This window comes from Larimichthys crocea, chromosome XVI (genome assembly GCF_000972845.2).
Source record: "Larimichthys crocea isolate SSNF chromosome XVI, L_crocea_2.0, whole genome shotgun sequence".
Classification (NCBI taxonomy): domain Eukaryota; kingdom Metazoa; phylum Chordata; class Actinopteri; family Sciaenidae; genus Larimichthys; species Larimichthys crocea.
The window spans coordinates 23,456,023-23,467,352 of NC_040026.1; the positions used below are offsets into that span (position 1 = coordinate 23,456,023).

The window sequence follows — 11,330 nt, forward strand, 5'->3', positions numbered from 1 at the left end:
GGGGTGGAAATGCGGACAGGGAGCGGAGCCAGTGTCGTGCCAGAATGTAACCGAGCTCAGCAGCCTCTGTGGACATGATGGCAGAGGAGAAGAGAGCGAAGAGGACAATGACAGAGGAAGAAGAGAAAAGAGTGAGCGAGCAAGAAGCTGCAGGACAAGAGTAAATCTGGGACAACAGCTGACTGCTATTGGACTAGTCAGTGATATTAGCTGCTGCTGTTGTTGACCTTGCGTGATGTTTGGCTGTTGACAAAGTTGTGTACTTCGTTCCAGCTGCAAACACACTGCACCTGGAGCTGGTCCAGCGGGAAATGTAACCGGGTTCAGCAGCCTCTGTGGACATGATGCATGAATATTATAAACAGCTTAATTGTTGAACTCGATAAATCTCCGACACCGTTTTCTGTCTGAGTACAGGGAGAGAAACTTTTCTTTTTCAGCCCTCTAGTGTCAAACTTCACATATAGAAGCTAAATGTATGTTTGTGTGGTGATTCAAACTAAGTAAAAAACACAGACAAGAAAACAAACAGTGGTGGAAAAGTACTTTTACTTCAGTAAAAGTAGAAATAAAGTGTAAAAGTCCAACAATATCTTCCTCAAATAAAAACATTTGTGTCAGCTGGGTCGGTATGACCTGTTGGCAAACTTTAGACAGACGTGTTGCTGAGGTCAATGGCTTTACTGTCTTTAAACGGTTTAATCCTTCCTGCACATAAACATAATTAATGCAATTAAACACGCAGACCATCATTAATCTACACTTCATGCCATACAAGATAAAAAACAGGTTAGCAGGTCAGTGGGAGTGTTCACACACAAAAGTGAATGTACAGATATTTACTAAGAGAACAGTTCCTCTTTCAAACGATAGTATCGTCCTCTCTTGGCCATGAGTTCTTGGTGGGTCCCTTCCTCCACGACCGCTCCCTTCTCTATGAAGATGATGTGATCTGCCTTCTCCACAGTCTTCAGCTGATGAGCCACCACCAGGACCGTCCGACCACACGACAGAACCTCCTGGAGCACCTGAGACGCAGAAACCCCGACAGTGAAACATCAAGTTACTTCATGATCGCTTGCTTTCGATCGATGAAACTAAAACCCTCATATGATATTAAACTAGAGAAAAATACAGACCGATGACAGCTCGGACTGATTTTATTGATTGTAGTGATGGGGACGCAACACAACTTGAACAAAACTTTCATGATTTCATATCTTGGAAGTCGGAAATCTGTCTGTGACAGTGAAGACGTTTGGTCTCTCTAGAAGTTAGAGATGACCTTTCACCAACACCACTTAGAATATATTCAGCACTTACATCTTAAACTCAGAGAGGAGCTTCTAATTATGCAGGAATGAAGTCTTACGTGAACCTTGTCACAGTCAGTCATCAGGATTTATCTGAATCCTGAAGAAGCAGATTCACAAGTTTTACTCAAATCTGCTCCATGTTTCGCCCGGGGACGACAGGCTGAATTCTTAAGATATGAAATCAAGTTTTCAGCTCGTTCATTGTGTTTTTTTCTTCTTTGTTTTCCGCACATGTAATAAATACCACATGTACACATTCTCTTAGGTTTGGTCTAGTTCCCATATTGATCGGATCTCGGACAGATTTATCTGCAATCTTCACGGTTTGACCACATTCTGAAGAAAAATGATCCACACAAGCTCTGACGCTGAAACAGCTTGTATCAAGTTTATCTTCTCTGGAGAAAGAAGACCTCCACCTTCATGGAGGCAGCAGCTCCACCTACTTAGGTTGCATATCTCATGACGAGAACACAAACCAGTACTACGTCAGATCAGGTCTCTTTAAGCAGGATACAGGAGTAAACAGGATTAGCGATCCTTATGTACAATGAGGACTTTAACTTTTGATGTAAACTTTTGTACTTCTGCTTGTATGTTACGGGAAAATGAGAGTGTTCTCCTGTCAGGATCTCCGCGTGTTTTACTTACAGTATGCTGCACTTGAACATCCAGTTTGCTCGTAGCCTCGTCCAGAATGATGACCTGCGGATCTCGGACCAGAGCTCTGATGATGGCGATGCACTGCTTCTGTCCGTCTGACAGTCTGCCGCCACGTTCGCCGATATCTGTGAAGAAGGATATAGATTATTGAAACATTAAAATATCACATCGGCAGAACAGTTTGTTCCTGCGTGGTCGGCCTTCGATCTCCAGCCGGACATCTCAAACGTTTACGTTAACGTTTAACTCCTCTCTAATCTTAAGTCTGCCACAGTGCACATCTCCGTACAGCTTCCAGCTGCACAAAACAAATCTGTAAAAAGTTGATTTGTAACATCACTGTCATTATTTCTATTGCACATTTATTAACTTGATGTTTTGTGTCTGTTACAGCTGCTGTGCTCTCATGCTGACAATGCAAATGCTACAAACAGACTATTACAACAACAACAAACGACAGATTAAGGAACCTTAGTGACATTAAATTAGACTCCTTTAATAGAATAGCATTAAAAACAAATGAAAACACTCTGATAAAGTGTGTGTGTGTGTGTGTGTGTGGTACCCGTGTCGTATGCGTTCTCCAGCTGAGAGATGAAGCCGTCGGCGTTGGTCTTCTTCGCAGCTTCTTTCACCCTCTCGATGGAGCAGTCCTTCAGGCCGTATTCAATGTTGTATCTCAGTGAACCAGAAAACAGCTCAGGATTCTGGGATACCAGGGCCAGCTAAATAAATGAAATTAAATTACATGCACACACACACACACAGGTCGATACAGGCCTTGACACGTAGTACCACGTCCTCCTTAATCCCTGACAGAAACCTTTGAGTTTGGGATGGACAGATCACACAGCTCAGGAAAGACGCTAACAGAAATGTGTCTCTCTCGTCTTTCTTGTGTATCGAGCTGCAAACAGACTGCAGAGGAAGTCCAGACACTCGTTATCAGTTTTCATGTGATCTGCTGGCTGCACCAGAAGCCCCCAGAGGCTGAAATCACATCGGATGACAGCTGATGGGTTCCCAGATTGCAGAGCCACGCGGCTCTTACTCTTGTTAAATGTTATATGTTTGCATTTATGTCTTAACAGGTAAAAACAGATGCAAACAAACAACATAGTTTATTTTCTATCGGTGGTTTTTACCAGCAGTTTCTTGGAGGTTTGAGGTTTTTGCGTGTGCATTGTGTCTTTTTTGTGGAGCATAAAGACACTTTCTATATAAAATATAATAAATGTGTTGCTGTACCTTCTGATGGAGGTATTTGTGACTGTACTGGTGCAGCGGCTGTCCGTCCAGCAGGATCTCCCCCTCCTGAGGTTCGTACAGCCTCTTCAGGAGGCTGACACAGGAAGTCTTCCCGCCGCCCGAGGGGCCGACCAGCGCCGTCATCTTCCCTGGCTGAACTTCCATGGAAACCGACTGTAGAGGACACGTTAATGAAAACGATGAACTCGTTAATGTTTAAACACCGGAGGACACAGTGTCAGACACAGTTACCTTCAGCGCTGGCTTATCTTGAGGAGCTGACGGGTAGGTGAAGGTGACGTTTCTGAAACTTATTTTTCCCTCCAGCTTCTCGGGAGCGAACTCTCCGGCCGTCTTACACTCCGGCGTTCTGTCCAGATAATTAAACACTTTGGAGATGACTCCGACTGTGGACATGGTCTCTCCATAGCAATACAAAAGCTCCTGTAACAAAAACAAAACAAAAAAACATGTATTAGACATTTTACAGAAAACATCCTGCGATGTGAATTATGTGTAACTCAGCTCACCCTTAAATTGTTCGACATCGGCTTCTGGTACAAGAAAAAGGACACAAGGTTACCGATGCTGAGCTGACCCAGTGAGATCAGACTGCGGGCCTTCACCAGCATCAGGATCTTAATCCCCAGACTGACCAGCTGAGTGGAAAGAGGACAGAGAGGAATGATTGACAGTGTAGTTAAACCAGAGACAAGTGAAACATGCTCCTCTAACACGGGTTAAAGGTTTTCGAATATTAGTGGAGCAGGACAGACGTACGGAAGACGACTCCTGCCATTAGTGGAGCAGGACAGACGTACGGAAGACGACTCCTGCCAGGAAAATCAGATGATAAAATTAAAGATGCTGAGTTACTTCTGAGCTCATAATGTCATTTTTTTGTCAAAATTATCATTTTAAAATGATAAATCTAAAAATGTGAACTCTGTACCTCATGTTTAATCTACAAAGTCCAACGTCAGCCTTCTTATTTTCATAATTAATCATCTAAAAAAGTCCAACGTCAGCCTTCTTATTTTCATAATTAATCATCTAAAGTCCTCTTATTTTACACTTTTTTGGTGTTTATTCGAAGTTTTAATGATATATTTGCAGTTTTAAGCAGCAGCACAGAAGCTTCTGCGTTTTATCTCAATGATATTAATGGACCTCCCTTCTGATTGGCTGTTTTCTGAGTGACAGGTAACGGATTGTAGCACGGCTGAGGGACAGTGACTGTATAGTTGTGAAATCATAACAGTAGGAAGTCCAGAGTGTGTAAATGTTTAACAATGAAATGTGTCATCCATACATCTGTTCTTGCACTCAGAGAAGCCTGTGACACAGTATTTATGTCGCAGCTGCTTCATGATCTAAATTTGTTTCTTCTCCTGGTGGAAGCGGGTCTCAGTACGAGTTGAAAGCTGAACACGTTCTCTTGTTTCCCAGATAAATCATAAGATGGACGTACTGCACTCCTGTCACACCGCGGTGAGGTCAAGCTTGGTTTTTGTCTTGTCTTGTCATTTCCTGTTTTATTTTGAAAAGTAACTCTCCTCTCGTTTCAGGTCACTTGCCGTTCCTCATGTGTCACCAGTCGGCTTGTCTTCCCTGATTCCTGATTGTGTCCACCTGTTTCCCATTGTCTGCGTGTCTTATAGTCTGTGTCTCCCTTTGTCCTGTGCCAAAGTGTTTCGTCTCTGTTCGTACACCCAAGCCCGCTCATAGCCAAAGTCTGTTTGTTCATGAGTTTTTGTTTCTGCCTCGTAAGAGTGATTTTTTGGTTGTAACTTTTTCTTAGTCTTGCTTTTGGTTTCTAGCACTTAGTTTAGTGTGTAGTAATATCTAGGCTCCACCTTTTTAGGAGTTTTTTTGTTTGCTTCTGTTCTTCTAGTAGTGGTTTTAGTTGATGTTTTGTAGCCTTTTGATTTTCCTCCTTGAGAGTGATTTAGATTTTGATATTTTGCATAACTGATAGAGTTTTTCCTCCTTAGGAGTGTTTTTTTTGTTGTTATATTTAGTTTGGCCTTGTTCTCTCTTCTGAGAGATTCTGTAAGGTCAGTTTTCATAGCCTTTTGTTTCCTTCAATAAAACTGACAGCTCTGTTTCTGAGTCCTGTTTAAGTTCCGGCCTGACAACGCCGCCTGTATCTTACCCTCCGTAGCAAAAGGAAGATCGCACTGTAGATTCCCGATCGTCTCTTAACGGCGCACATCTGGTCCAGAGCCTCGTTGTACCTCCTCACTTCTTCTTTCTCCGCGTTGAAGCTGCGGACCGTACGAATCCCGCTGACCGTCTGTGAAGCCAGGTCTTTGTTCTGAGCGTGACATTCCTGCATCTGATCTTTGAGCTCCTGTTTGACAAACGAGAAGCTGTGCATGAGCAGACTGATGCTGCAGATCATCTCTTGTCCTGTGGAGCTGAATGTTTCATGCTGACATTAAAAAGTTTATTACATGAATTACTGTTTCATTCTTTTCAGCCGCGGGCAGTGAATGTTCTTTTGTTTGTCTGGATTCAGTTATTTATCTTTTCTCTTCAGAGCTCGTATCTAAATCGCCCATGCCTGCTTTTCCTGTCGATTCTATCTCTTTTCCCTTGATATTCTCTAAAGGAAATAGGCTTGATTGTGTTTTCCTTGAAGATCCCCTGATGACTCTGCTCTAGAAAAACAATTTGGGTGTGACGCTTCCTCAAAAAAAAAGCTCACTTTCATTGTTAAAAACTCCTGAAATCACCTCCTACCTAACTTTCCTAGATATCTGTGTTTGTGCAAGTTTCACTCACCACACCGTGACTGACCTCCAAACTGGGTGTGACGTGAGAAACTCCCGCTCGCGTGTAACTGTGCACATATTTAAACTAAGTGAACGTGAAAACCACCTTCAGGTGTCAAACCGCACATTCATCGTGCACGGTGAAGCTCAAACATCAAAGTGAAGGATCGATAAGATAATAATAAAACTAATTTCAAACAGATTTTACTGCATGCACATTGTTGTAATGTTGAATTAAATCTGTTGTAAGTGTCAAATAAAACAAATCAAATCCTTGCCCTGACTTCAAAGCACTTTTTTTTTGCATTAGAGCGCCCCCAACTGGTGACCGTGAGCGCTGTTGTCAGCTCAGCTCAACAACTGGAGTCCAGGGACCAGTGTCATCACACCTACCTTGGACCAGGTGATGTATTTGCTCTGCAAGACGGCCAACAGTGGCATCTCTATGCAGGTGAGCACGGTGAGCTCCCAGGACAGGTTTAACATCACCCCGAGCATGAGGACGGTTTTGACCGTGCTGCGAACCGCCGCGTTGGCGTTCAGCGCCACCGTGCGGCCCATCTTGTCCACGTCCGAGTGCAGGCGGGACGAAAGACTTCCTGGGTTGGTGAAAAGAGAGAAGAGTTTTAAAAGTCCGGGACAGGACGCCTTGTAAATCAGTGCATCCCTGAGATCTATTAACGGACTTCTCACCGGAGTTGTTCACCTCAAAGAAGTGAACCTCCTGCTGCAGCAGGGTGTGGAACAGAAGATGCTTCAGTCTCCTGTTCAGCCTGGCCAGGGTGCACATGAATATGCCTCCTCTTAAGCCGGAGAACAGAGCGCTGTCGATGTGAAGACGTTAAAGGTGATTAGAAATCTTTGCCGTTATCAGGAGAGGACAAAGGATGTGTGCAAACATCCGTTACCTTCCAAGAGAGAAAAGTGCGAGCTGTCCAAGCGCAGAAAAGAAGCTGGAATCAAGCACTCGACCTCTCAGCATGTCGATCACATTCCCCTGATACAACGGGATGAAGGTATCACCTGTGAGGGAAGATGACACATGTGTAGTAACTGAAATGACGTCTACAATGTTTCTGTTTCTGCCTCGTACTCACAGACGACTCCTAAGATGAGGAACCCGAAAGCTGCGATGAGATAAAGCGTGTCCGGTTTGAAGTATTTCAGCAGCCTCACGAGCAGCTTCATCAGCGTCCCGTCACCACACGCCTTCTCCCAAACCACGCAGGCCAGCGACGAGGCGCCCGACACCAGGAGCAGCACGCTGAGGTCCGGATACGGTCCGGTGTAAGGTTCTGAGGGAGGCGCCACGAGGACCCGTCCACTCTCAAACACAGGGAACAGGAGGCAGAGGAGCGCCGCCAACCTGCAGAGCACCGCCCGCCGCTTCCCATCAGTCAGCGTGGAGGTGAACACGTGGAGGACGGCCCACTTCACCGCCCCGAAGGCCCACGCGCCCGCCAGCCCGCCACACGTGGAGCACTCGTACAGCACCAGGGCGGCCCACAGGGAGAACCACAGCCCGGCGTCGAAGAGAAGAACGATGAGTCCACATTTAACCACGCCCGTCATCTTCCTCTGCTGAATCTGATCCTGGAACGACAAATACTCTGTTACACAGGTAACTACGAAAAGTACCTGCGGACCACCGAGGGGGTCACGAACCTCTGGTTGAAGACCCCTGCTCTATACCCAACTAATTAGCTTCATTTATTCAAAAAAATAATGATTTATTAGTTCAACAAACCAAATATTAGTTACTTAAGTTATCAAACACACCTCAAAGCTGTACTTCAATACTTGAGTAAAAGTACTTAGTTTCTATCAAGTACTAAAGTTCAAGTACCTGAAAATGACTTAACAGTACATGAGTACATAGATAAAAGTACTAAACACGTTAACGTTTGTAGTCCTGGTGCAGTACTTGAGTAAATGTACTTAGTTACTATCAGTGGACTTGCATAAAATACAAGTACTTAAGTTCAAGTACATGAAATTGACTTAATTTAAAATGACTTACCTGTACTTAACAGTACATGAGTACATAGATAAAAGTACAAAACACATTATGTTCCTGTTGGTAGTCCTGGTGCAGTACTTGAGTAAATGTACTTAGTTACTATCAAGTACTAAAGTTCAAGTACATGAAATTGTTTTATAAGTACATGAGTACATGGATAAAAGTACCAAACACATTATGTACCTGACAGTCCTGTTTGTAGTCCTGGTGCAGTACTTGAGTAAATGTACTTAGTTACTATCAGTGGAAGTACAGAGTAACATAGAAATACTTAAAGTAAAGTACGAGTACACGTCACTTGTAGTCTGTTACAGCCAGGTAACGTCAGCCGACGACACCTGTAACGTTATGACACATCGGTGAGCTGGGTAACGTTACGTGAACGTTACATGAACGTTACATGACGGTTTTCGTTACCGCAGCTAGCCGCTGTCAGCTAATAGCTTCAGTAACTCTCCGTCCTGACCTGACAGGAGTATTTTTACAGTTTGAACAGACAAACCGTGACACGGTAACTCTCCCGTGAAGCTTCGTGTATTTATGTATTTATGTATCTAAGTATTTAAAGGTAATCTCAGGTAATCTTACCAGGTTTCTCTCCGGTCCACGGTCGTTAGCTTCTCTGCTGCAGTACTTTCACTTTCACTTTCAGTCAGCTGACACCTGGAACCAAAAGTGCAAACATGGGAACTGATCTGTCCTCATTTTTATTATTTAATTAAAGTTATTATCCGTTTATTTCTGTCTCTGTCTCTGAAGTTTGATGCAGTACACGGACTTTAACGGCAGCCTGTCGTTTCACAGAGTGACCACTAGAGGGCGCCAGTTCACATATATCTGTGCTCATGTAAACAAAGTACAAATACTACAGTGTACAAATACTACAGTGTACAAATACTGCAGTGTACAAATACTACATACTATAGTGTACAAATACTACAGTGTACAAATACTACAGTGTACAAATACTGTCTGATTTGTTTTGGAAAGACTCTGCAGGTCCTTCATCCCTGCTGCTGTGAGACTTTACAACACCTGCACCTGATCATGTTGTAGTCTCTTGTTCATGTCAACCATTGCTATTTTTTTTGTCCATTGCTATTTTTTGTTCTTGTTTGTTTTTGTTTTTTGTTTTTTTAAGTTTATGTTCTACCTTAGTACTTGTTTTAGCACATTCTACTTTAGTACTTTTTGTAAATATGTACACTTGTGTTTTCCCTCCTTGACTATTTTTTCGCTGCTGTAAACAAGTGAATTTCCCCGTTGTGGGATAAATAAGTATTATCTAATCTAATCTAATCTATCTAATTTTCTTTGATTTCATAAGTTTTAAAGAATCAAAGTAAGGTGCAGTTCGTGGGGATATTTATTTATTTTATTTATTTTTTTGAGAATTTACATTTGTGTAGAAAATATTTGGCGAGTTAACCAAATTTTTTGTTATATTCTAGTTTCTGTCCAATCTCACATTATTGTAAGACATTTGAGTCTTTGAAATCTTTCCAAAACAAATCAGACAGGAGTATTTGTTACACTGTAGTATTTGTACACTGTAGTATTTGTACTTTGTTTACATGAGCAGATGTATGTGAACTGGCGCCCTCTAGTGGTCACTCTGTGAAACGACAGGCTGCCGTTAAAGTCCGTGTACTGCATCAAACTTCAGAGACAGAAACAGAAACAGAAATAAACAGTAATAACTTTAATTAAATAATAAAAATGGGGACAGATCAGTTTCCATGTTTGCACTTTTGGTTTCAGGTGTCGACGCCAGCTGACTGAAAGTGAAAGTGAAAGTACCTGCAGCGAGAAGCTACGCCGTGGACCGGAGAGGAACCCGGTAAGATTACCTGAGATTACTTTATACTTAAATACTTAAATACTAAATACATAAATACATGAATACATAAACTTCACGGGAGAGTTACCATGTCACGGTTTGTCTGTTCAAAAATGTAAAAATACTCCGTCACGTCAGGCGGAGAGTTACTGAAGCTATTAGCTTGACAGCGGCTGCTGCGGTAACGAAAACCGTCATGTAACGTTCATTGTAACGTTCAGTAACGTTACCCAGCTCACCGATGTGTCCTAACGTTAAGGTGTCGTCTGCTGACGTTACCTGTGGCTGACGTGTACTCGTACTTTACTTTAAGTATTTCTATGTTACTCTGTACTTCCACTGATAGTAACTGAGTACATTTACTCAAGTACTGCACCAGGACTACAAACAGGACTGTCAGGTATATGTGTTTGGTACTTTTATCTATGTACTCATGTACTTATAAGTCAATTTCAGGTACTTGAACTTTAGTAATTGATAGAAACTAAGTACTTTACTCAAGTACTGACCAGGACTACAGGACAGACCTGTACAAGTTAAGTCAATTTCAGGTACTTGAACTTAAGTACTTGTATTTTATGCAAGGCACTGATAGTAACTAAGTACTTTACTCAGTACGGCCAGGACTACAAACGTTAATGTGTTTAGTACTTTTATCTATGTACTCCTGTACTGTTAAGTCAAATTTCAGGTACTTGAACTTAAGTACTTGATAGTAAACTAAGTACTTTTACTCAAGTACTGCACCAGGACTACAAACAGGACAGTAACAGGTCAGAATGCCTGTATGTTTAGTACTTTTATCTATGTACTCATGTACTGTTAAGTACAGGTAGGTCATTTTAAATTAAGTCAATTTCAGGTACTTGAACTTAATAACTTGATAGTAACCAAGTACATTTACTCAAGTACTGCACCAGGACTACAACAAGGAGCATAAGTGTTTGGTACTTTTATCATTGTACTCATGTACTGTTAAGTAATTTCAGGTACTTGAACTGAAGTACTTGATAGAAACTAAGTACTTTTACTCAAGTATTGAAGTACAGCTTTGTGGTACGTGTGTTTGATAACTTAAGTACTAATATTTGGTTTGTTGAACTAATAAATCATATTTTTTTTTAATATGAAGCTAATTAGTTGGGTATAGAGCAGGGTCTTCAACCAGAGGTTCGTGACCCCCTCGGTGGTCCGCAGGTACTTTTCTGTTACCTGTGTAACAGAGTATTTGTCGTTCCAGGATCAGATTCAGCCACCAAAGGAAGATGACGGGCGTGGTTAAATGTGGACTCATCATTCTCCTCTTCGACGCCGGGCTGTGGTTCTCCCTGTGGGCCGCCCTGGTGCTGTACGAGTGCTCACGTGTGGCGGGCTGGGGCGCGTGGGCCTTCGGGGCGGGCGAAGTGGGCCGTCCTCCACGGTTCACCTCCACGCTGACTACGGGAAGCGGCGGGCGGTGCTCTGCA

The 11,330-nt window shown here is 42.7% G+C and overlaps 1 protein-coding gene across 1 annotated transcript; it reads right to left on the reverse strand.

The window, feature by feature from the left end:
* Positions 1-529: 529 nt before the first annotated feature.
* On the reverse strand, positions 530-8,764 carry tap2t (transporter associated with antigen processing, subunit type t, teleost specific). Its single transcript, XM_027289673.1, has 12 exons — positions 8,613-8,764; positions 7,102-7,597; positions 6,913-7,027; positions 6,698-6,828; positions 6,398-6,603; positions 5,383-5,580; positions 3,758-3,886; positions 3,480-3,671; positions 3,228-3,401; positions 2,545-2,704; positions 1,968-2,104; positions 530-1,028 (listed from the first exon to the last, which is right to left on the reverse strand). Exons 2-12 carry the CDS (start codon positions 7,574-7,576, stop codon positions 843-845), a joined length of 2,103 nt encoding a protein of 700 aa, XP_027145474.1. The 5' UTR covers positions 7,577-7,597; positions 8,613-8,764; the 3' UTR covers positions 530-842.
* Positions 8,765-11,330: the final 2,566 nt, after the last annotated feature.